This window comes from Canis aureus, chromosome 14, assembly GCF_053574225.1.
Source record: "Canis aureus isolate CA01 chromosome 14, VMU_Caureus_v.1.0, whole genome shotgun sequence".
In the NCBI taxonomy this organism is placed as follows: Eukaryota; Metazoa; Chordata; class Mammalia; order Carnivora; family Canidae; genus Canis; species Canis aureus.
In genome coordinates this window covers 49,403,828-49,430,947 of record NC_135624.1, presented here as the reverse complement: position 1 = coordinate 49,430,947, position 27,120 = coordinate 49,403,828, and the positions used below count along the sequence as shown (strand labels likewise).

Here is a 27,120-nt window from a genome sequence, read left to right as displayed (position 1 = left end):
GAGGGAGAGAGAGGCAGAGACACAGGCAGAGGGAGAAGCAGGCTCCATGCAGGGAGCCTGACAAGGGACTCGATCCCGGGTCTCCAGGATCATGTCCTGGGCTGAAGGCAGGCGCCAAACCGCTGAGCCACCCAGGGATCCCCAGGAAGTGTTTCAAATGTATACTCTGCTGTTGTGTTTTGATTGCCTTTACCCTCAGGTCAGTCCTCTGAAGAGTTTCTCCTTGCCTGCAGTGGGGAGTGTTTGGACCTTGTCCTGTGTGTGGCATTTTAGCCAGGTGTGCTTTGATCTGTTTGTTAAAATAAGCCTGATCCTATTTCTACTAGAGCTCAAGCTCTAGCACCCTGTCATCAGTGGACTTGGTTTGTGCAGGGGGTTTGTGCTGGCCTTCTGGGGATGGGCATGCTCCGCTGGTTCTCAGGCTGACTTGCCCTAGGAAAGATGCACCTGCAGAGTGCAGGAGGTGGGGGCCTGGTGTCAGTGGCTCCAGCCTCCACTGGGCACACTGTGTTGCTCACTGAGGTAAGTCAGTGCTGATGGGGGTGGAGGAGATGCACAACTCTCTCATTCCCTGAGCAGGGAGTTCATGCCCACCGCTATTCAGGAAGCCCTCACAAAAGAGCAAATAATCTCCCCTCTTATGCCCTTGGCTTCTGTCAGTTACCTGACTTTATCCTGCCTGTGTCTGGGCTGTCTGTCTGCTAGGCAGCACTCCTGTGCTTTATTTCAGGCATGTTGCTGGATTTCCAAACTCCAAATTTTAGAGACCCACTGCTGTGTGGCCCTGGGCTGATCTTCTGATCTTCTTGCCATGCTGCGGGTAGTGCTGGTTTGTCCCAGGAAAAGCAGTCACATGATCACACAGGGGCTCAGAGTTTATGGTAAAGTGCAGCAAAAAGCCTGCACTAAGCTTTGCTGCCTTCAGGAGGTGTTTCTGATTCTATGCTACTAAATGGGGCAGGTGTTTGGCACCCGCCAGCTCTTTTGTCCCCTGAGAAGTCATGCTACCTCTCCCAAATGGCTCCAAGAAGGGGAACCTTCTCTTTCAGTGCGACCCAGGGGATCCTCAAAGCACATTGTCTGCTCCCAGGTGGCCTTTGCCCTCCTTCCCCATGGGAGCACCATGATGCCCACCAGCCTCCACTTGGCAGTGGCTCCGACTGCTTAAACTTCAGACTTTGAGCTCCACTGCTTGTAAAAACTTGTGATAATTGGTTGTTCTAGTTTTCTCAGTCAGTGGTTTTGGGGAAGTATTTCTTCTGTGCAATCTCCTGCACAATGCTTTCTATTTCTCTCTCTTGCTCTTGCTCTCTCTTCACTTCATGATCAAGGATCCCTCCTCTCCATAGCACCCATGAGTCTTTTCTCTCCAGAATCACATCTCTGTAACTCGTATCTTCTACATTGTGACTTTTCTCCCTCCAGTCCTGCAGTTTGTTCTCTCAGCATTCTGATCAATTTCTTGGGTGTTTGAATGATTTGGGTCCCCTACTGCTCTGCCATCTTAACTCCTATCCTTTTTTTCTATCATCTATCTATCTAACTAACTAACTAACTATATATACATATAATTTTAGTTCCAGTATACTTACTATATGATATTGAGGGCTCCAAGATTCTTGCTGCTCATGTTATTCTATATGAGTAGGGGCAAGTGAAGATTTTACCTGCCTTATGATAATACTAGCATATACCTTCACATATAATCCACAAAGTAATGGAGGATTGGTGTTTTTCTCATGCTGTTAACTAAACAAGTTTAGCTCTTGAAGTAATTGACTTAGGATTTCAAATCTTGAGGTTCAAAGATATTTAGGTGTCATTTGGACCAACTCTGAGTTTTAGCTTGGTAAAATAGCACCACATTTAATGAATTTATGTCAGATCACATGATGAACTAGTGGAGGACAGGACCACTAAGACCCATGTCTCCAGTTTCTTTTTCCTATACCCCTCTTGGAAAAGATGACATTGGGAAATAAACCATTCTCTGGCCATACTAGACCACATTGCTGTTGGCCAAAATAACTGAGTTCTGGTTGACTCCCACTCTTGAGTCTTTAAATAATATTTTAAAATTTCTGTAATAAAGGAAAAATTAAGCTCTCTGAAAATTTGACTGTGATACAAATTTCAGCATTTTATTCATTTCATAAAATAATCTGAAGTTATGAAATTGAGAGACCCAGAATTCTTAGTCTATGTTTGAGTCATATAAATGGCACTAATTAATTTAAAAATGAATATTAAACCCTTTACCCTTTAAAAAAACCCTCTAAAGCCAGAGATAGGAGAAACTGTATTCAGAAGAGCAAGACACTTAGTTGAAAGCCCATACCTGCTTTATCTGTCATTATCAAACATGTTAACTATACATATCCTTTTGATTAAATCTAAGAAGTTGAATAATTGTGTTCATGAAAATTTAGCATTTTGTTAATTCTTTGATATAGTAATAGAAACAGTTCCTGATGGAATGTTAAATTATTTTTCCAGTTAGGTAAGTCTCATATACTCCTTCTAGAAGATATTGGGAGAAAATGAAGTTTTTGTAGAGTTTATATCAACCAAAATATCCTACTATCCAAAGATAACCCTTGTTAAAATGTTGGGATATTTGTGTGTGTGTGTGCGTGTGTGTGTGTGTGTGTGTAACATTTTTTATTCCTATTACAATAGGAATGTATGTTCATCATAGAGAGTTTAGAGGCTATAAATAATTAGAAGAAAATGGAAACCACAATTTGAGAACTGCTTCAATAAATATACCATAATGAGAAAAAAATTATTTCTCTACCTTTGAATATTTAGGTTATTAGTACATAATATTTTAAGCATATGAATAATACTTTGGATATGTAGAAATAGCTCTCAGGTTTTAAACCTGATAAGAAAAAAATAAGTATGCTGTGTTTTGACTTCTAATATTTGGAGAGTTTCAGGATTGGAATAATCAACAATTTGCGAGGGTTTAATGAACTTAAGAAGGACCCCTGAGTTTGGCATAGGGGTAGGAGTGAGAAGCAGCCAGACTATAGGGGCTGAAGAAGTTAGGGAAGAATGGTAGCACATATAGACCACTTATGTGTACCATGTGTCAACAAATAGCAGTCGAAAAATGAGAATAGCTTGGAGCAGGGTTCTGATTTTAGGTACCAAGTTCAAAGAAACATTATTTTGGTGATGAATGTATATTTATGAAAATTTTTAGTGAGTGATGAGAGAACTGATGGAGAAATAAATTCATGATGCTATGAGGTAATCCTAGTATCTCCATTCCAGGCTTAGTTTAAAGATATAGTTCACTTGGGGACTTCTGACCCGCATTTGGATCATAGGACACTTATAGTCACTAGGCTTTCATTCAGCAAGTATTTAAAGAGCTGCTCATTAAGCCTGAGTGCCGAGAAAACAACCATAAACCTTAGACAGCAGAACTAAGATGTGGTTCCTTCCAGGCCTAATAAATCAATCTTCTACTGGTGGTATGAGAACTCTTTCCTCTTTACCATTAGAAGTCATCTTGGGTCTATCTTAAGTCACTTTCATGGGCCCTGATTTTGTTGTTGTTGTTAATAGTGTGGTTTTGGTGATTTCTGCCTTTTGAGTTTGAATTCTTGCTCTGTACTTACAAGTTATGTAATCCTGAGTAAGTTACTTAAACTGAATCTTCTACTCTGTAAATAATCATAATAATACCTATTTAGAGCTGTGAGAATTACGTGGATAATAAATGTACAGTATGAACCTTAATACATGGTTTCAATAAAATGTTGGTTATTGTGGTGGTGGTGGTGACAAGGATTCCTTGGGTGCCTGATTTGGTGCTTTCTACTTAGTTCTGTCCAGTTAATGTGATATAGCAAAAATGAGAGATAGACATCAGGAAACAAAAGGTTGATTGATTTGGAGTGGATGGGATCAGAACAAGATGCACCAAGTCCCATCCATTGTTGGAAAGAGGTCTCCCAAGCGAGTGATGGTTTTTGGAAAGATAACATGGTTTCATGGAAAAAATATTACACTGTCACTAGTCTTGAATTTCAGTTCGAGGTCCCAAGTCATTTGTTATTAAAAGAGTTAATACATGTGAAGTACCTAGAACAGTGCCTGTTATGCAGAAAGTACTCCGTTAATGTTTCTGTTGTTACAAACTGTTATTCATTCATTCATTTGTTCGTTCGTTCATTCATTTATTTTTCCCATAATCTAACAAATATTTAGTGAGAGCCTACTAGCTGCCAAGCTGCCTACTAGATGTGCTGAGTACAGGGGGAATTAAATGAACAGTTGCTATTTTGAAGATAAGATTCTAGCAGAGGGGAGATCTGCTATTCTTGGTCAGGTCTCTTAAGCCCTTCTGGGTCTTAACGTCTTCATCAGTAAAATAAAGTTTGGCTGTAAAATCTTACAATAGGATCATCTGATGACACTATTTTCCTGACTAAATATATGCTAATTACCTATTTATATATTAAAATTTATTGATACCTACCATGTATAGGTACTGTGCTAGGTGATAGGAATATAGTAGTAACCAGAGCAGACATTGCATATGCCTTCATGGAGCATTAAGTTCAATGCACAAGGTACAGACTGGTTGACTAGGTAATTGTGATCTTGATTAGTGTTAAAGAGAGAAAAATGTGGGGATCCCTGGGTGGCTCAGGGGGCTCAGCGGTTTAGCGCTGCCTTCAGCCCAGGGCATGATCCTGGAGATCCCGGATCGTTCCACGTCGGGCTCCCTGCATGGAGCCTGCTTCTCCCTCTGCCTGTGTCTCTGCTTCTCTCTCTCTCTGTGTGTCTCTCATGAGTAAATAAATAAAATATTTAAAATATTTAAAAATATTTAAAAAATAAACGAGGGAAAAATGCTCAGCTTGTATTACAGATTTATGTAATAGAAGCAAAATATATATATATATATATATATATATATTACTTTTGATAGAAGGGCCATTATAAAACATTAATCTATATTTTTTCCCTCCTATTTTGTGAATTTAAATTTTCTTGTCTGCTTAAACAGGAGCAGCTGGGCATCATGGAGACAACTTGGTAGAGAAGATTATTTCAGTGCTTCCCCAGCTTCCAGGCCACACCAACGATGTGATGGTTAACATGGTGGAACTTACGGCACTCCAGAATGAGGAGAAAAATCAGAGTATGATTGCACCAGGCTGTCTTGCACAATCCAAGTAAGATATACAGCTTTTTTCTTTTTTCTCTCTCATCCTTCTCCCTCTTCCCTTTCCTTTTTCTCTGAGGCCAACTGTTTCTGTAAGGAAGGAAATGTTGAAGAGTTGGTGTGGTTGAGAAATTCACAGTGGATAACATTTAGAAAAGAAGCATCTTTCCCTGCTAACTTTGAAATAACTATATCCGTTAAACAACAATAAGCCAAAAAAGTATGGAGGTGTCATTTATAGAAGTGTCATTTTGATGTAACATAAGTTTGTTCTGAGAATTGGATAAGTGAGTCAATTTATATGTCTCCATCCCACACATGGTTTCACATGGAATCGAGTCCAGGCTTACTCAATTTCTTTTTCCCAGTGGGCTTTTTCACATGATTAAATAATTGCCCACAAAGCTATGAAACAGTGCCATGTTTCTGCATGTAAACAATATGCTCTGGGACATCAATGAGAGAAGTTTTTATTTCTGCGTGTATGTTTCACATGCTTAGAGAAGTCAGTAAAAGAAGATGATATACTTTATGTTTATGCAGAGTTTCAACAATAGAACATTTCTCCAGAGACATGACAATAAGCTAATAATAGTTACCTCCTCTACTTTGTCCTTCATCAATAATTCTTTTTTTTTTTTTAAGATTTTATTTATTCATGAGAGATACAGAGAGAGAGGGAGAGAGAGAGAGAGAGAGAGAGAGGCAGAGGCACAGACAGAGGGAGAAACAGGCCCCATGCAGGGAGCCCGATGTGGGACTTGATCCCAGGACTCTGGGATCACGCCGCGGGCTGAAGGCAGGCGCTAAACCGTTGAGCCACCCAGGGATCCCCCTTTCATCAATAATTCTTATGAGAAAAAAAAGTATTGGTGAAAAAGTATCTATTTCCCTTATCTCTGTTGTTAGTTTTTAAACAAAACAGGACTTTTTGTATTATAGTTTCAAATCTAACTGGTAACAGATATATTTGGAATTTCCTATCATATCTGGAATTGATTTTCAGCTCTTAAAGTTTTCAGCTCTTTTTTTTTTTTTAAAGGTAGTTTATACCATTTATTGAGTGCCCGGAGTGTATGGGCCAGCGTGGGATGAAAATGAGAAGTTCTGTACCCTGTCTTTTCTGTATACGTATGCACACAATAAAAACATAGGCCATGAGCTCACTTTAGTAGCACATATACTAAAACATAGACCTGTGGGCTTGCAGCTATACAAGTTTGAAAGTTAATTGTGACTAGAAATATTTTTAGCTCTTCAGCGGGCCATTCAAAAGTTACTTATCAAGGATTTACCATGAGTCTTCTCTGGAGTAAGTGATATGAAGGACATAGGAAAATATCAAGTATCATTTCTGCCTTCAGCAATGACTTTTCTTGTTTGGGCAGTGCTTTGTACACACTGTTCAATGAAAAAACAACAGAAATGACATGAACTCAAGACTCAAGTGTCTGTTACAGATTATAAATCCTACAAAGTGTCAGATCAACAAGGTCTCTGTAGATCAATGTAGTCCTTGTGGAAGTGTTGATGCTTGACTTGATTATGTCTTGAAGAGAAAGAGAAGGCCTAACATGAACATAGGTATGGAAACAAGAATGGTCAGGGCCTGATATGATGGGGTGTGAGGAAGAAAGACAGCCTCGCTGAACCACCAGTGCTATCATCACATTTCTTAGAACTTAACCACATGCCAAGCGTACTTCCAGGTACTTTATATTTGGGAAGTCATTTAAATTTTCTGATAACCTAATGTGGCAGGTGTAGTGTTTCCCCCACTTACCAGTAAGGAAACTGAGCCAAAGAGACTTTAAGTAGCATGGTTAGCAGGAGGTAGAGCTAGGACTTGAGCCCAGAACGTTAGGCTGCAGAGCTACATTCTTGATTTCCTTGCTATATATGCAAAGGCCAGATAGGAGGTAGGCTCATGAGGAAATTTAAAGAGACAGAGACAAAAAAACGAAGTTGCTTGATGATTTAATTTTGAGAGTCCTATTCATTCAACATAGCAGTTACATTGACAACATCAATCAATTTTGGCCAATTTCAGCAAAAAGGAACTTATTAAAGGAATTGGATAGCTAACACAATCAAGGGAAGAAATTTTTTCTCTTTCTCTCTCTTTTTTTTTTTTTTGAGTAAGCACTCCGAATCTGGAACACAGTTCCAGGGGTATAGAAATTAGGAATATCTTGATATCAGAAAGGCTGAATTTTGATGGTTTTCTGTCATGAGTCATTCTGTTTAAACTTCAGATTCTAAGGGAAAATGTGAGATTGGCCTCTCTTGGGCCTCGTGCCCACCCTCTGCCCAATGGCGGGTGGGAGCAGTTCCTACTGAGAATTGTGCCAAGATTGTATGGGATGGTGGAGATGTCTACTCCTTAAAGGAAAACAGAAACATTTATCAAAAGAAGGGGGGGAAGGGCTGCTGGACAGGCAGATGCCCTTTAATAATAATAGGAGACACTTGTATAGGACTTACCTTGTAACAGGCATTGTTTTGATCATTTTATACATGGTGGCTTATTTAATTTCACCTCTCTGTGAGGTGGGTTCTAGTACCATCCCCTTTTATAGAAGAGGAAAGAGATTGACATGCCTATTGTGCCACACACACACACAAGTGAGCCCCAGCAGTCTGGCTCTAATGTCAGTGCTTACCATTACTCTGTGCTGCCTCCTCAGAAGCCTAAGATAATTACCAAAAAACCAAGTGAGCACCCCAGAGAAGTTTGCAAGAAGAGAGAAGAGTTGAATCCAGCATTAATGAGCAGGGACGAAGAAAATTCCAACAAGTGTAGAAAGACAAATGTAAAGAATCTCTTAGATCTACAGGTTATATTGCGATGATGACTAATTTATTTAACCTTGACTTTTCAGCACTCATTCTACCCTAAGCTTAGTCCAAGGCTTGAACCAAACCAACCTTAGAATCTCATTTCCCTTGCCATTGGTAACTTTAGAAATGAGAAGGTGACGAGAAAGTCTTTTTAGGGCTCCTTGATCAGGTTTCTTTGCTTCTGAAGAGACTCAAGAAAGAGACATGCTTTCCCCTCTTCCTCATCCTCCTCCCCAACGTGCAGGACTCTGATGTAGGTCTTGAAACTGCTGAGGCAATCTGCTTACAACCTGAAGTTGAAGCTGACACATGGAAGGTGGCATGGCCACAGGTGCCACAGAGGAGAGCAATGATGGGATACTGTGTCTAGGCCTCATATTATGTAGGAGAGAACAGTTCCTTATTGTTTAAGCCAAATGAAGTCTCTGTTTTCTAGTACTTGCAACCAAAGACATCCTAACTTATATATTTTCTGTACCTCATTATTTCATATATAAAACGAGGGCATTTGCCTAAATGACTTCTAAGGCTCTTGTTTTTTTTTTAAATATTTATTTATTTATTCATGATAGAGAGAGAGAGAGAGAGGCAGAGACACAGGGAGAATGCCAGGAGCCCGACGCGGGACTCAATCCCGGGACTCCAGGATCGCGCCCTGGGCCAAAAGCAGGAGCTAAACCGCTGAGTCACCCAGGGATCCCCTCTTGGTTTTTAAAATAAAAATTCTTCCTGAGTCCTTGCTGTAACTCAGCTCTGCTTCTGAGTATCTACAACTAAGTTCATTCATATATATATGTATGTATATATACATATATTATACACACACACACACACACCAGACTTTATTTTCATCGGGTGCCTTTTTCTTTCATTTAACTGTGAATGAGTATTGTCATGGAATATGAGCTTTGAGAGCCATCCAGGTGTGAGGGTGTGGTCATAAATGTCAAAGGCAGTGATGAGTTCTAAAAGGATCTGAATAAAGAAGAAAGCTCTCATGAGAGCAAGTTTGGTGACACAGTAGGACTAGGAATCAGATTGCAGAAGGTAAAGAGATAAGTGGTGAAAAAGTGACAAGCAAATAAAGGTTTCAAGCAATAAATAGAAAAATTAGGAAGTTTCTTTATAATTGCTTATAATACTGAGAGAATTGTGCTAATCAATTTCTCTGGAAAAGAGGAATTGAAATAGATTACAGCTTTTGTAGTATAAACTATACTTCCATCAAGGTAATAACCACTACTACCTCCTACACCACTCCTAAACTCCTCAGGGAAAGGAGTGTAAGAATAAAAAAGTTAGTACTAAAATGAAAACAGATGGGTGCTTGGCACTAAACAATGTGCCTGCTGGGATAATCTTTAGAAAGCAAGTCTCTAACTATGATATAATCTTTGATAACCAAAATTTACTGCTAATAGAATTTTTACAAAAGACTGTTTATAATCCTAGCAATTAAAGTTACTGCCCATGCAAATGAGAAATTGATAACTTAAATGCATCATAACTTGGCTTTCCAGGCCTTGTCCATTGGAGGCTTCCTGCGCCACCCAGGGATCCCACAAAATTATTTTTTAATTCCAGGGCACATTTCTTTTCCACTATATCACGACTCTGATCCATGCTTATTTGAATGAATGTACAAATAAACCAGTACAAACCAGTAAATTCAGAAATAGTGGGTATCCTAGTTTATAAAAAGAAACATTTAAGACCAGTTTTCTTGTTAGTTTTTATTTTGGAGGTGGGGATGTCTGTTTCCTAGACCATACAGAAATAAATGAAGTAGATCTTATAGAAAAGAGACAAATGCCACAGTGGTTTCAACCTAAACAATGATGAACTGATTTGTTGTTAACTTTTACAATGTCAGGTAACCTGATAATGATGCATATCAAAGTCACTAACTAGACCCTTAAAGTAAAAAATTGTTTAATCACCCCTTAATAGTCACACATTTTTTTCCTATTTCCTTGGTTTCTAAATACCAATTAAATATTATTATTATTAGAGACAACATTTTCAGAGGGAATAAAGGGTGATTTTTCCTAGCGCAGAGCCAGAGGTACTAGTCTGATTTTAAATTTACCTATGGGTAGAATGACTGAACTTGGGTGTGAACATTATGTAGGGAATGTTTAATGTTGAGGTTGAGGTAGAGACCTTGCTACTGATACAGGCTATGGACATTTCCTCAGCCTGTACCAAAAAATAAATGATATTAAAAAAGAACAACAATAACAACTTTTTGGGATGCCTTGCTGGCTCAGTTGTAGAACATCCAACTCTTGATCTCAGTGTTGTAAATTCAAGCCCCACACTGGCCGTAGAGCTTACTTTAAAAACGCACAAACGGGGCACCTGGGTGACTCATGGTTGAGCATCTGCCTTTGGCTCAGGGCGTGATCCCAGGGTCCTGGGATCGAGTCCCGCATTGGGCCCCCCCATAGGGCGCCTGCTTCTCCCTCTGCCTGTGTCTCTGCCTCATGAATAAATAAATAAACGCTTGAAAAAAAAGCCACATTTATTAAAAACACACATACACACACAAACAAAAAAACCCAAGAAGCTGTTCAAGTAAACGTTACCAATTGAGTAGGAGGAAGGCCTGCCTCTTTTCAGCGTACCCCTTGCTATATTTAACTTTTTTTGGAATTCTAAAGATGAGCTTGTCTCAGTTACAGGTTTTGAAAAAAGATTTAATGAATAATTTGTGGATGGTGGGGTGAAATAAAGTAGGGTTCATTTCTGAAAATGAAGGGATAAAGGGATCTTCTAAATAGTTAAATAATTTAATATGCCAGAGATGTTTAAGTTATTTTTTTGATAAAGAATTATGTTTAATAGTTATTTTTTGGACTTATTTTTTAAAATGTATATTAAAAAAAGAAAGTTTGAAGGTAGAAATTCATTTTCTATAATTGCTTACATATTACAACTCTGTCATGGTATTTGTTAGTGAAGGAATAGTGCAGGCATCCCCAGAGTTTTTTTCATATTGAAAAATTTAAAGGGGCCTGTGGTCTCTATGTTGTGAGAACACTGAACTCTGGGTCATTGTGGCTTTGGGATCCATAATTTAAATGGAAACTATGGCCCCTTTAGAAAATAAAAATTCTCTGAGGTCAGCTAAAACAGAGAAGGAGGAATGGGAAAGACTCATTACATTTGAATGACAAGTTGATGTTTACTGCCAATCAGTCAGCAAGTCCCAACATCTAACTCCTCATGAGTTAACCAACCACAGCCTCTATTGGGGTGCTTCTAGATCTTAGGTTATGCAGACTAGAGTATATTCAGTAGCATGGCAGGACTTTCCTATACTCTGGCTACAGCTTCTCCCCTCTAGTGCCTGCTGATATTCCTGCCTGAGGGCCCCTTTCCTTTCTTTTCTTTTACTTCTGCCTTCTAATAACCATGTCACCCTGGGATAGTGACTGGTGGTAGGGTGGGTGGAATCAACAGGGTAGGAGTAGTTGCCCTTCCTCTAGGAAGAAGAAAATAAGAAGAATGAGATGGCTTTAGCAATAAAGAGGCATTTTGGGGGTTCAAGGCAGGAGAGGTCTGATATCCAGGAAGTTCATTTGGGCGAAAATTCAGGAAGCTCATCATAGATTAAAAATGTGGAAGCAAACCTTCCAAGCATGTAAATGTATGTTGCAATTTATTCACAATTATTTGTTAATTGACTACTGTGTGATAGGCACTTGGTGAAGACAAGATCTCTGACATCATGGAATTTTTTTCTAACATGGGAGACAAGTGGACAAACAAGTGGATGTATAGTGTCAGGAATAAACGCTATAAAGCAAATAAAGGAAGGTAAGGGAATCAAGAGTGACTAAGGATTTCGGGTGGTGAGGGGTATGGAGGAGATAGAAAAGGTCTTTCTAAGATGTCTTTTTTTTGTTGTTAAAAGATTTTATTTATTTATTTATATTTTTTGTGGAATAACTTTTCATTTTTTATTTTATTTATTTATTTTTGTATATTTTTTTATTGGAGTTCAATTTGCCAACATATAGCATTAACACCCAGTGCTCATGCTGTCAAGAGAGACTTTATTTATTCATGAGAGACACAGGGAAATTTAATGACAGAGACACCGGCGGAGGGAGAAGCACGTCCCATGCAGGGAGCCTGATGAGGTACTCGATCCCAGGACCCCGGGATCACGACCTGAGCTGAAGGCAGATGCTCAGCCCCTGAGCCACCCAGGTGTCCCTCTAAGATGCCTTTCAAACAGAGACTTCAGGGAAGTAAATTATAAGCCTTGTGGGTATCGGAGTCTAGAACATTCTATCCTAAGGAAAGGACTAGTTCACAGATAACTTGTGGTGTTAATTTGCTTTCCCCTAATGGCCAATGATGTTGAACATCTTTTCCTGTACTTAGGTTCCATCTGCATATTCTCTTTTTTTTGACAAGTGACCAAGGTACTATATTTTCATCTCTATATTTCTGTAAAGCCTATCATATTACATATAATTAATTCACAGATATAGTTTTTTTCTTTCCAAGTTTTTATTTCAATTCCAGTTAATTAACATGCAGTATTTTAGTTTCAGGTGTAAAATTTAGTGATTCATCACTTAATATAAACCACCCAGAGGTCATTGCAGTGACTACCCTCCTTATGACCCATTACCTATTTAACCATCCCCCATTCTCCTCTACAGCAACCCTCAGTTTTTTCTCTATAATTAAAAGTCTGTTTTTTGGTTTGTCTCTTTTTTCACCCCTACATTCATTTGTTTTGTTTCTTATATTCCACATATGAGTAAAATCATATGGTGTTTTGTCTTTCTCTGAATGAATTATTTTGCTTAGCATAATACTCTATAGCTCTTTCCATATCATTACAAATGGTGAGAGTTCATTCTTTTTTGATGGCTGAGTAATATTCCACTGTGTGTGAAAATATATGTGTGTGTGTGTGTGTATATATATATATATACACACCACATTTTCTTTATCCATTCATCAGTCAATGGACATTTGGGCTCCTACCACAATTTGGCTATTGTTGATAATGCTGCTGTGAACATCGGGGTGCATGTATCCCTTTGAATTAGTATTTCTGTGATAATATTTGCTGCTGGTTTTTTGTATATGGCCTTTATTATGTTGAGGTATGTTCCTTCTAATCTTACTTTTTTAAGGGCTTTTATCATGAGTGGATGTTGTACTTTTTGTCAAACGTGTTTTCTGTATCTATTGAAAGGATCATATGTTTCTTATCCTTTTATTAACGAGGTGCATCATATTGATTGATTTGTGAATATTGAACTAGCTTTGCAGCTTAGGAGTAAATCCCACCTGGTTGTGGTGAATGATTTTTTCAGTGTATTGTTGGATTCGATTTGTTAGTATTTTATTGAGAGTTTTTGCATCTATGTTCATCAGGGATATTGGCCTGTAATTCTTTTTTTTTTTTTTTTTAAGATTTTATTTATTTATTCATGAGAGACAGAGAGAGAGAGAGAGGCAGAGACATAGGAAGAGGGAGAAGCAGGCCCCATGCAGGGAGCCCGATGTGGGACTTGATCCCGGGGCTCCAGGATCATGCCCTGGGCCGAAGGCGGTGCTAAACCACTGAGCCACCAGAGCTGCCCCGTAATTCTTTTTTTTTTCTTTTTCTTTTAGTGGAGTCTTTGGTTTTGGAATCAGAGTAATGCTGGCCTCATAGAATGAGTCAAGAAGCTTTTATTTCTATTTTTTTTTTTTTGGAGCAATTTGTGAAGAATAGATATTAACTCTTCCTTTAAATGTACATTTGAGGGCAGCCCGGGTGGCTCAGTGGTTTAGCATCGCCTTCAGCCCAGGGCGTGCGTGATCCTGTAGACTGGGATCGAGTCCTGCGTTGGGCTCCCTGTATGGAACCTGCTGTTCCCTCTGCCTGTGTCTCTGCCTCTCTCTCTCTCTCTCTCTCTCTGTCTCTCAGAATAAATAAATAAAATCTTAAAAAAAAATAAATGTACAGTAGAATTCACCTGTAGCCATCTGCCCTTGGACTTTATTTATTGGGAGATTTTTGATTACTGTTTCAATTTCTTTGTTGGTTATTAGTCTGTTCAAGTTTTCTATTTCTTCCTGTTTTAGTTTTGGTGGCTTATATGTTTTCAGGAATTTACCCATTTCTCCAGGTTGTCCAATTTGTTGGTATATAGCTTTTCATAATATTCACTTATAATTGTTTGTATTATTACGGTGTTGGTTGTTATTTCTGCTCCCTCATTTGTGACTTTATATGTTTGGGTCCTTCCTCTCTTCTTTCTGAAAAGTCTGGGAAAGAGTTTATCAATTTTATTAATCTTTTCAGAAAACCAGCTCCTGGTTTCATGCATCTGTTCTATTGTTTTTTTAGGTTCTACTTTATTTATTTCTGCTCTAATATTTATTTCCCTTCTTCTCCTGTCTTTAAGCTTTGTTTCTCATTCTTTTTCTAGCTCTTCTAGGTGTAAGTTGAGGTTGTTTGAGATTTTTCTTGTTTCTTAAGGAGCCTGTATTGCTATGTACTTTCCTATTAGGACTGCAAAGGTTTTGGTCTGTTGTGTTTTCATTTTCATATGTTTCCATGTATTTTTTAATTTCTTCCTTGATTTCCTGGTTGACCCATTCATTCTTTGATAACATATTGTTTAACCTCCATGTATTTGTGATCTTTCCAAATTTTTTCTTGTGGGTGACTTTAAGTTTCATAGCATTGTGATCAGAGTATGTGTGGTATGAGCTCAATCTTTTTGTACTTGTTGAGGCCTCTCCCAGTATGTGATCTGTTCTGGAGAATGTTCCATGTGTGCTTGAAAAGAATGTGTATTCTGGTGCTTTCAGATGAAATGTTCTGAATATATCTGTTAAGTCCATTTGTGTCATTCAAAGCCATTATTTCCTTGTCGATTTTCTGCTTAGATTATCTGTCCTTTGCTGTAATTGGAGTGTTAAAGTCCCTCACTGTTATTGTATTATCAATGAGTTTCTTTATGTTTGTTAGTATTTTATGTATTTAGGTATTTCCATGTTGGGAGTATAGATAGTACAATTGTTAGATATTGTTGGATAGTCCCCTTTTTATGACATAGTGCCTTTTTTCATCTCTTGTTACAGTGTTTAGTTTAAAATCTAGTTTGATGTAAATATTGCTACTCTGGCTTTCTTTTGACATCCATTTGCCTGATAAATGTTTCTGCATGCCCTCACTTTCAATACGCAGGTGTCTTTAGATCTAACGTGAGTCTCTTGCAGGCATCATTAGATGGGTCTTGTTTCTTTGTAACCATTCTGACACCTTATATCTTTTGATTGGAGTGTTTAGTCCATTTACATTTAGAGTAATTATTGATAGCTATGTATTTAGTGCTATTTTATTACCTGTTTTGTCATTGTCTCTGGAGATTTTCTCTGTTCCTTTCTAGTCTTTGTTGCTTTTGATCCTTCTTTCCCATTCAAAGAATACTCTTGAATATTTCCTGCAAGGCTGGATTAGTGGTGACAAACTCCTTTAGTTTTTGTTTGTCTGGGAAACTCTTGATCTCTCCTCCTATTCTGAATGACTCTATCCCACAACCTTGTGGGATAGGGTATTTTTGGCTGTACATTTTCCCCATTCAGCGTGCTGAATATATCATGCCACTCTCTTCTGGCTTGCCAAGTTTCTGTGGATAAATCTGTAGCTAGTCTTATGGCTCTTTCCTTGTAAGTTAGGGACTTCTTTTATCTTGTTGCTTTTAGGATTTTTTTTCTTTATTATTATATTTTGGGAATTTCATTACCATATGTTTTGATGTTGGCCTTCTTTTGTTGATTTTTTAAAAAGATTTTATTTATTTATTCATGAGAGACAGAGAGAGAAGCAGGGACACAGGCAGAGGGAGAAGCAGGCTCCAATGCAGGGAGCCTGACATGGGACTCAATCCCAAGTCTCCAGGATCACACCCTGGGCTGCAGGCAGCGCTAAACTGCTGTGCCACCAGGGCTGCCCCTTTTGTTGATTTTGATGGGGGTTCTCTATGTGTCTTGGATCTGCATGTCTGTTTTCTTCCCCAAATTAGGGAAGTTTTTAACTATATATTTCCTCAAATTTTCTACCCCCTTTTCTCTCTCTTCTTCTGCAACTCCTATGATAGGAATGTTATTACATTTGATGGAGTCATTGAGTTCCCTAAGTCTATCTTGTGTTCTGTAATTCTTTATTAGTTTCCATAATTCTTTCTTCTATATTATTTGTTAAATAATGCATTACATCCAGTCTGTTTCATTTTTTTTTGTTTTTTTTGTTAAAGATTTTTATTTATTTATTCATGAGAGATACAGAGAAAGAGAGAGTCAGAGACACAGGCAGAGGGAGAAGCAGGCTCCATGCAGGGAGCCTGATGCGAGACTCCATCTGGGGACTCCAGGATCACGCCCCAGGCCAAAGGCAGGCGCTAAACCGCTGAGCCACCCAGGGATCCCCTCCAGTCTGTTTTGAATCTCAGTTATTGCATTTTTCATTTCTGACTGTTTTTTTTTAACTCTTATCTCTGCAGTAAGGGCCTCCCTGAAATCTTCCATTCTTTTCTCAAGTCCAGCTATGTGCTTCTGACTATTGCTTTAAATTCTCCAACAGACATATTCCTTATATCTGTTTTGATTAGATCTCTAGCTATAACCTTATCTTGTTCTTTCATTTTGGATAAATTCCTTTGCCTTGGCTTTTTGTCTAGTCTCTGCCTTTCTCTCTGTGTTAGCAAAGCTCCTGCTCCTAAGAGTAATGGCTTTATGAAGAAGAGATTTTCTTCCTATGAAGAGTGTCCAAGGCCTGGCACTTCGAGGAGTGTCTCTGGTGTGGGTTGCATGTGCTTTCCTGTTGAATTTTGGCTACTCTATCCTTCAGGCCAGTCATCTGCAGAGCTTCTCCGTGCCTGCAGTGGGCAGTGTTTGGACTTTGACCAGAGTGTGTCGAGTTTTAACTAGGTGTGCTCTGCTCTGCTTGTTAAATGGGACCCGATTCTACTCCCACTAGAACTGAAGCCTTCAGAACTCTCTGGTCAGAAGATGTGGTGTGGGCGGAGGTTTTTGCGGTCTCCTACAGAGACCCGCTGCACTGGTTCTGAGGCACACTTGAAAAGCAGTTCCAGCAGAGTATGGGGGTTGGGTGGGGTGGGACTTAGTGTAAGCAGGTTAGGCAGCCACTATTGGTACTGCTGTTTACTGAAGTTGGTTTATGCTGAGGGATGGGGGAGGGAAATGGTGCCAGCCGGTTCCTTTTTACCCTAGAGAGGGGTCTCTGTGCTTGCTTCTTTGGGAAGCACTCCCAGAGGAGCGAATAATCTCCCTTCTTTGTGTCCCAGGTGTTTTTCAGATTGTCATTTTCTGTCTTTCTCTAGGATGTTTGCCTGCCTTCTCTCCAGGAGCAGCTCAGTGCCATCTGGACTCTGTCCCAGCCAAGCCTGCTAACTTTTAAAATTCCAAACTTCAGGGACCTGATGTGGCAGGGAGCTGTGCCAGACTTCTGGTGGAGGGTCTCACTGCACTGGGACTGAGGCAGGTTTGACTGAGGACAGTCATGCCAGAGCGCAGGGATGGGGGACTTGGAGCAAGCAGGTTAGGCAGCCAGTGTTGGGGATGAGATGTCCTCAGCAGGTGTCTCTGTGCCTATGCTGAGGGTCAGGGAAGGGAAATGGTGCCCGCCAGCTCTTTTGTCCTTGAAGAGGCATCTCTGCGAACCCTACCTCCCACAGATATGTTTCAAGAATAGCAAACCGTCTTTCCCTGTACACTTTAGGCAATCCTCAGGTGGTGCGGTCTGTCTCCAGATTGTTGGCAAGCCTTCTCTCCAGGAGTAGGGCAGTGCCCTCAGGCTCTATCCCCGCCAAGCCTGCAGACATCTAAACTCTAGTCTTTGAGTCCCGCTGGTGGCAAAAACTCATGAAAATCAGTCCCTTTAGTTTTCTCAGCTAAAGGCTTTATGGAAACGTTCTCCTGTGTACATCCTTGTGTGCTCCACTCTCCTGCCTTCCTCCACTACCAGGACTCCCTCCCCTCTGCTGCACCCACAGTCCATTTCTCCCCCAAACCACATCTCCACACTTCCTCCCTTCCTCATTGTAGCCTCTCCTCTCCCTCTAAATTAGCAGTTTGATTTGTCCTCAAGTCAATTTCTTGGGTATTCAGAATGATTTGGTAGTTATCTAGTTGTGAGCCAGGGGTAAGACTTGCCTTCTGACCTCCTACTATGCCTCCATCTTAGCTCCCCTCCCATCTGCATATCTTCTTAAATAAAATGTCTCTTCACGTCTTTTGCCCATATGTTGTTATTGGTGTTAAGTATATGTAAGCCTTTGTCAGGTAAGTAATCTGCAAATATTTTCTTCTAGTTTGTAGCTTGTCTTTTTATCCTCTTAATAGGTCATTTCATAAAGAGAAGTTTCAAAATTTTGATGTTCAGTTTATCAATTTTTCCTGTTACAAATTGTGCTGTTGGCATGAAGTTTAAGAACTCTCCTAACCTGGGCAGCCTGGGTGCCCAGGCTTATGTCTTATAGTTAAGTCTGATTACTTTTTTAGACATTCATTATTCAAGTATAATTAACATACAGTCTTATATTAGTTTCAGATGTACAGTATAATGATTTCAACAATTCTGTAAATTATTTGGTGCTCATTATGATAAGTGTATTAATACCTTTCAGTGATTTCACCCATTCCTCTATGTACCTCTCCTGTAGCTACCACCAGTTTGTTCTCTATATTTGAATCTATTTTTTGGTTTCTCTCTCTATTTTTCTTTTTTTTTTCTTAATTTTTATTTATTTATGATAGTCACAGAGAGAGAGAGAGAGAGAGAGAGAGGCAGAGACACAGGCAGACAGAGAAGCAGGCTCCATGCACCGGGAGCCCAACGTGGGATTTGATCCCGGATCTCCAGGATCGCACCCTGGGCCAAAGGCAGGCGCTAAACCGCTGCGCCACCCAGGGATCCCTATTTTTCTTTTTTTTTTTTTTTAATAATAAATTTATTTTTTATTGGTGTTCAATTTGCCAACATACAGAATAACACCCAGTGCTCATCCCGTCAAGTGCCCCCCTCAGTGGGACTAACTATTTTAGTCCCAATAGTTTATTTTTGCTTTTATTTCCCTTGCCAAAGGAGATCTATCTAGAAAAATGTTTCTGTGGCTGAAGTCAAAGAGATTACTGCCTATGTTTTCTTCCAGGAATTTTATTGTGTCAGGTCTCACATTTAGGTCTTTAGTCCATTTTAGTTTATTTTTGTATATGGTGTAAAAAAGTGGTCCAGTTTTGTTCTTTTGCATGTTGCTGTCCAGTTTTCCCAGCACCATTTGTTGAAGAGACTATCTTTTTCCCATTGTATATTCTTGCTTCATTTGTCATAGATTGACCACAAAAGGAAAACAACAACAATAACAACAACAACAACACTTGACCACAAGACTGTGGGTTTATTTCTGGGTTCTCTGTTCTGTTCTGTTGATGTATATGTCTGTTTTTATGCCAGTACCATACTGTTTTGATCATTACAGCTTTGTAGTATATATTGAAATTTGGGATTGTGACATGTCTAGTTTTGTTCATTTTCTCTTTCAAGATTGCTCTGGCTATTCAGGATCTTTTGTGGTTCCATACAAATTTTAGGATTATTTGTTCTAGCTGTGTGAAAAATGCTGTTGTTATTTTGATAGGGATTACATTATATCTGTAGATTGCTTTGGGTAATATGGACGTTTTAACAATATCGGTTCTTCCAAATCCTGAACATGAGTATCTTTCCATTTGTGTTTTTAATTTCTTTTATCAGTGGTTTTTCTTTAAATAGATTTATTTATTTAATAATAACAATACTATTATTAAGAAAGTTCTGTGCCCAGTGTGGGGCTTGAACTCGTGACCCTGTGACCAAGAGTTGCATTTTCTACTGACTGAGCCAGCCAGGTACCCTTCATTCGATGTTTATAGTTTTTGGAGTACAGGTGTTTTTCCTCCTTGGTTAAGCTTATTCCCAGGTATTTTATTTTGGTGCAATTGACAATGGGATTGTTTTCTTAATTTCTTTCTGATACTTTAGTATTAGTGTGTAGAGAGGCAACTGATTTCTGTGTATTAATTTTGTATCCATGACTTTACTGAATTTATTGGTTTTAGTAATTTTTTGGTGGAGTCTTTAGGGTTTTCTATAGAGAGTATCATATCATCTGCAAATAAGGACAGTTTTACTTCCTCTGTTCCAATTTAGGTGCCTTTTATTTCTTTTAATTGTCTGACTTTTGTGGCTAAAACTTTCAGTGCCATGTTCAGTAAAAGTGCTGAGAATAGACATCCTTGTCTTGTTCTAATCTTAGGGGAAAAGCTCTCTCAGTTTTTCACCTTAGAGTACATGTTTTAGCTGTTGGTTTTTCATATAGGGCCTTTTTTATGTTGAGCTATTTTTCCTCTAAGCCTACTTTTTAAAAAATAATAAATGAATGTTGTACATTGTCAGATACTTTTTCTGTATCTATGAAATGATCATATGGTTTTTATCTTTTCCCTTGTTAGTGTGATAGTGATTGATTTGTGAATGTTGAAGAACCACCTTTGCATCCCTAGTATCAATCCCATTTGATCATGGTGAATGTTTATTATAAACATATTGTTGGATTCAGTTTGCTAATATTTTGTTGGGGATTTTTGCATCTATGTTCATCAGAAATACTGGCTTGTAGTTCTCTTTTTTTGCAGTGTCTTTATCTGGTTTTGGAATCAGTTTAATGCTGGCCTTGTAGAATAGGTTTGAAGCTTTCCGTTATATTCCTTTTTGGGAGAATAGTTTGAAAAGAATAGGTATTATCTCTTCTTTAAATGTTTGATCAACTTTATCTGTAGAGCCATCTGGTCCTTGGCTTTTAGTTTTGGGAGTTTTTTGATTATTGATTCAACATCATTGCTAATAATTGTTCTGTTCAGATTTTTTATTTCTTCCTGATTCAGTTTGGGGAAGTTACATGTTTCTAGGAATTTATCCATTTCTTCTAGTTTGTCCAGTTTATTGATCATATGATTTTTCATAGTATTCTTTTTTAATCATTCGTGTTTATGTTGTGTCAGTTGTTTTTCCTCTTCTTTCTTTTTTTGAGTCCTTTTTTTTTTTTTTTCTCATGAATCTGGCTAATGATTTATGAAATTTGATGATTTTCTCAAAGATCCAGTTCCTGGTTTTAATGACCTATTCTATTGTGTTTTTTTAGTCTCTAATTCATTTATTTCTATTCTTCTGTTGGCTTTGAGCTTTGTTCTTTTTCAAACTTCTTTAGGAGTCTATTTTAGGCAGCAAATAGATGGGTCTTGCATTTTTATCCATTCATTCACCCTATATCTTTTGATCGTAGTTTTTAGTCCATTTAAATTAAAAGTAATTATTGATAAGTACATACTTATTGCCATTTTGCTTTATTTTGTTTTTAATTTTAAGTAGACTTCACAACCAACATGGAACTTGTATTCATGACCCTTAGAATAAGAGTCACATGCTCTATCGACTGAGCTAGCCAGGCACCCCCTTATTACCACTTTGATACCTGTTAGATGGTTATTTTTGTAGTTCTTCTATGTTCTTCTTTTGCTGTCTTCCTTTGTGGTTTGATGACTTTCTTTAGTGATATGTTTGGATTCTTTTCTCTTTATTTTGTGCTTTTCTATTTCTGGTTTTTGATTTGTGGTTACCATCAGATTTATACATAACATCTTATACATAATAGCAGTCTACATTAGGGTGATGTTTACTTAGGTTTGAACCCATTCTAAAAGCACTAAATTTTTATTCCCCCTGCCCCACGTCTCATGTGTAAGATATTATATTTTACATCCTTTTATTTTGTAAATCCCTTGACTGATTTTTATTGATATAATTGATTTTATTAATTTGTGCTTTAACCTCTGTATTGGCTTCATAAGTGATTAATCTACTACTTTTATTATGTTCATATGGACCTGTGAGATTTTTCCCTTTCTTAATTGTCTTATTCCTGATAATGGCCTTTCTTTCTACTCAAAGAATTCTGTTTAATGTTTTTTGTAAGATTGGTTTAATGGGAATGAATTCCTTTAGCTTTTGTTTGGGAAACTCCATCTATCCTTCCATTCTGAATGATAGCCTTGCTGGATAGACTATTCTTGCTTATAAGTTTTTTTTCTTTCAGCACTTGAGTATATCATGCCACTTTCTTCTGGCCTGCAAAGTTTCTATTAAAAAATCAGCCTAAAGTCTTAATGGAGTTTTTCTCATATGTAACTATTTTCTTTTCTCTTGCTGCTTTTAAAATTCTGTCTTTGAAAAAATAAGAAAAAATAAAATCCTCTCTTTGTCACTGTGCTTTCCATTTCATTATGTGTCTTGGTGTGGACTACTCTTTCCATTTTAATTATCTGTCTTGCTGAGTTGATTTTGTTGGGATCTTTCTATGCCTGATGGAATTGGTTGTCTGTTTCTTCTTCTGGTTTGGGAAATTTTCAGCTATTATTTCTCCAAGTCAGTGTTCTGCCCCCTTTTCTTTCTCTTCTTTTTCTGAGATCCTTATAATGGAAATGTTATTATGCTTGATAATGTCACCAGATTCCCTTCCCTATTTTCATTTTGTATTATTCTTTTTTTTTCTTTTTGTTTTTCTGCTTGGTTATTTTCCATTACTTTGTCTTCTAGCTTGCTTATCCATCCATGCCTCTGCTTCCTTTAGTGTACTATTTATTCTCTCTAGTGTATTTTTAGTTATTGAATTCCTCATTTCTGATTGGTTCTTTTTTATATCTTATATTGCCTATTGAAGGTCTCACTATGATCCTCCACTCTTTTCTCAAGTCTAGTAAGTATCTTTGTAACCATTTTTTGAATTCTCTATCAGGCATATTACTTATCTCATTTCATTTAGTTCTTTTCCTGTGATTTTGTCCAGTTCTTTCATTTGGGACATATTTCCCTATTTCCTAATTTTATCTATCTCTCTGTTTGTTCCTATGTGTTAGGAAAGTCAGCTACATCTCCTGATTTTGAAAGTAGTGGCCTTAAGAAGAGGTCCGTAGTTCCTGTAGTGCAGTGTCCCTATTCACCAGATTCTGGTACTTCAGAGATGTCTCATATGTGTGTTTGTGTGTTGTATGCACCATGCTATTGTGGTTGAACCATGTGTACCTTCAGTCCAGTGAGCTCCAATGGCCCTCTTTGCAGGATTCGGTCTCTGTACCATTAAGGGGCCAGTTTGGGGTTGCCTTGAGCTAATGTTGGGTCAGATGGCTGCCCATTTTCCAGAACTGTAGTTATACCAAACCTCAGGGTTTTCTCCTGCATTGTCCCGTGGAAGGCTTTCATTGGTAGGCAGGGCTGGAAGTCAGATAAAATGTTTGCTTCCAGTCTGTCTCCTAGGGTTGTAGTGACCCCAAACTACATGGTATTCTCTTTGTGCTACACCCTGTGAGGTTTCTTTTGGTGGGCAAGGCCAGCAGTCAGATCAAATGTCTGTCCCCAATCCACTATTGGAGCTGCAGTTGAACTGGTATCCATGGTTCTCTTCCCCTCTTCCCAGGGCAAGAGACACTTTGGAGTGGTGCTGGCCACTGCTGGGGCTGCTTGTAGAATGAGACACTCCAGGTGCTGTTTTGGAGGGACTCCAGCAGAGTGGGTTGGGTTGGCTAGAGCAGATCCACAGGAGAATGCCAGGACAAGGTGTACAGTGTGCAAGCTAAGTGTGAATGTCTACACTGGTTCCTGCAGGTGTCCAGGTCTCTAGGCCCCGGGGGCAAGGGGGAAGAATGGCATCTGCCACCTCTTTTGTTCTTGGAGAAGTCTCCTAAAGATCCCTACCCCTCCTGCATACATTCTGAAATTAGTAGATAAATCTTCCCAAATACCCCAGGTGCTTTTCAAACTGCTGCTTCTATGCTGTATCTCTGTGAGGTTGTTGTTATGCTGTCTTTTTAAGGGTTAAGACTGTTTCCTGTAGCCTTGTGGCTCTCCCAAAGCCAAGCCTGGTGATTTTGAAAGTTCTCAGTGTTAAGCACCACTGATTATAAAAACTCATGAAGTTAAGCCCCTCTGATTTTCCAAATGTTATGGGGACTCATCCTCCAACTACAGGTCCCTGGGTACTGAGTGTTTGGTTTGGTGTCTGTTCCTCTCCTTCCTTTATGCTTGTCTTCTTCCTCCCATTTGTGGTTAGTCTGGCTCTCTAGTTGGGTTCCCAAATGGGACTCTGACTTTTTCTTTTTACCATTTTTTTGATGAGGCCTTCTATGTTTAACTGTAGAGAGTCTGTTCTGCCCGTCTTTGGTTTGGTTTCTGGGTTAGTTACACCGATGTGGCTGTTATCTAGGTATATTTTTGGGATGAAGTGAGCTCGGCAATTTCCTACACTGTCTTCCTCTTATCAAGTCTGTGATTGGTTTTGAGTTAATTTTTTTAAATAAGGTATAAGGCAGATTGAGGTTCTTTCTTTTGTTATATTTTGTTTTTGCTTGTTTTGGGCCTATACATGTCCAACTGTTGTAGTATCATTTATTTTCTCTCCATTGGATCACTTTTAGCACCTTTGACAAAAATCAGTCGAGCACATCTACTTGAACCTATTTCTGTCTTCCCTATTTTGTTCCATTGATACGTATGTCTATCCTTCTACCAAAACCATAGTCTTGATAAATATAGCTATACAATGAGTCTCAAAGTCAGGTAGACCGATTCCTCTCATTTTGACTTCTTTTTCAAACTTGTTTTTGCTATTTTAGTTCCTTTGCCTTTCTGTATAAAATTTAGAATAATTTTATCTATATTATAAAAAATATTGCTTGAATTTTGATAGAAATTTCATTAAGCTAATAACAATTTGGGGAGAATTGACATCTTTGCTACACTGAGTCATGTACCCATGAACTCAGTATGTCTCTCCATTTATTTAGATTGTCTTTGATTATTTTTCATCAATCTTTTATACTTTTCAGCATAAAAGTCTTCTATGTGTTGTTAGGTTTACATATTAATTATATCTTTTCTTGACTAATTGTAACAATATTGTAATTTTAAATCTATGTCCATGTATTTTTGACATATGTAAAAATATAATGATTTTTGTGTATCTTAAATCCTTAAACTTTGCTGAATTTACTTTTTGGTTCTAGGCATTTTTCTGTTAGATTCCTTTGAATTTTCTGGGTAGATTATCATGTCATCTGCAAATAGGGATAATTTATTCCTTCATGATTCTTTTATTTTCTTTTGAGCCTTTTTGCCCTGGCTAGTACTTCCAGCATTATTTTGAATATAATGGTGAGAACATACATCCTAGCCTTGTTCCCAATCTTAGGGGGAAGATATTCAGTCTTTCACTATTAAGTAGAATGCTCTCTGTAGATTTTTGTTTTTGTTTTTAAAGATTTTATTGGGCAGCCTGGTGGCTCAGTGGTTAAGTGCTGCCTTCAGCCCAGGGCCTGATCCTGGAGACCCGGGATCGAGTCCCACGTCGAGCTCCCTGCGTGGAGCCTGCTTCTCCCTCTGCCTGTGTCTCTGCCCCTCTCTCTCTGTGTCTCTCATGAATAAGTAAATGAAATCTTTATTTTTTTTAAAGATTTTTTATTTATTTATTGATAAGAGACAGAGAGAGAGAGAGAGAGAGAGAGGCAGAGATACAGGCAGAGGGAGAAGCAGGCTCCACGAAGGGAGCCTGATGTGGGACTCATTCCCAGGACTGCAGGATCATGCCCTAGCCCAAAGGCAGGCACTCAACCGCTGATCCACCCAGGCGTCAGATTCTGTAGTTAAGAATCTGTTTCCGGGATCCCTGGGTGGCGCAGCGGTTTGGCGCCTGCCTTTGGCCCAGGGCGCGATCCTGGAGACCTGGGATCGAATCCCACGTCGGGCTCCCAGTGCATGGAGCCTGCTTCTCCCTCTGCCTGTGTCTCTGCCTCTCTCTCTCTGTGACTATCATAAATAAATAAAAATTAAAAAAAAAATCTGTTTCTTAGTTTGCTTCTCTCTCTTCTTTCCCCTGTTTGTTTTGTTTCTTAAATTCCACATATAAGTGAAATCATATAGCATGTCTTTGACTTATTTTGCTTAGCATAATACTTTCTAGTTCCATCCACGTTGTTGCAAATGGCAAGAATTCATTCTTTTTTATGGCTTAGTAATATTACATTGTATACATATGCCATATCTTCTTTATTTGTTCATTGGTCGATGGGCCTTTGGGCTCTTTCCATAGTTTGGCTACTGTTGACAATGCTTTGGTAAATATCAGGGTGCATGTATCTCTTCAAATTAGTAGTTTTGTATCCTTTGGGTAAATACCTAGTAGTGCAATTGCTGGATCTTAGGGTAGTATTTTTTTTTTTTTTTAGGGTAGTTCTATTTTAACTTTTTGAGAACCTCCATATTGTTTTTCTGCTGATGGGTTTTCAAATATTAAGCTAGTCTCACATCCCTGGAATAAACTCTACTTGGTCATGGTGTATAATTCTTTTTACTTATTGTTGAATTCTGTTTGCTAGTATTTTATGTATAGTGATCTAAAATTGCTAATATTTTGTTAGAGATTTTTGTCTCTGTATTTATGAGGGATATTGGTCAACAGCCTTTTTTTTTATATTGTCTGATTTTTTTTTCATTAAATTATTTGAGAAGTGTTCCTTCCTATTTTAGTTTCTAGAAGAAATTTGTGTAGAAATGGTATTAATTCTTAAATCTTTGGTAGAATTCTCTAATGGAACAATCTGGACTGGAAATTTTTATTCTAATGGTTTTAAATTACAAATTTAACTTCTTTAGTAGTTATAAGACTACTCACATTATCTATTGGGTGACTTGTTATAATGTTTTTTGAGGAGTTGGTCTATGTCATCTAAACTATCAAACATATATATATATATATATAATTTTATATAATTATATATATTTATTCCTAGTGTTCCCTTATTATCCTTTTGATGTATGTAGATTCTGTACTGATATCTTGTTTCATTTTTGGCATTAGTAATTTATGTGTTCTCTTTTCCTTTGTAATCTTGCTAGAAACTTGTCAATTTGTTGATATTTTTCAAGGAAACCGTTTTTTCAGTGATTTATCTATTGTGTT

At 38.2% G+C, this 27,120-nt stretch overlaps 1 protein-coding gene across 5 annotated transcripts in view; it reads left to right on the top strand.

The window, feature by feature from the left end:
* The window catches only part of SCFD2 (sec1 family domain containing 2), a 413,781-nt gene that overhangs the window by 13,265 nt on the left and 373,396 nt on the right, over positions 1-27,120 (top strand). For all 5 annotated transcript variants that reach the window (XR_013352219.1, XR_013352220.1, XR_013352221.1 and 2 more), the window contains exon 2: positions 5,030-5,198. Coding sequence is in view for 2 of the 5 variants with exons in the window: in XM_077847997.1 (XP_077704123.1) it covers positions 5,030-5,198 (169 nt within the window). In the remaining 3 variants the exon portion in view is untranslated. The remainder of the gene's footprint in view (positions 1-5,029; positions 5,199-27,120) is intronic.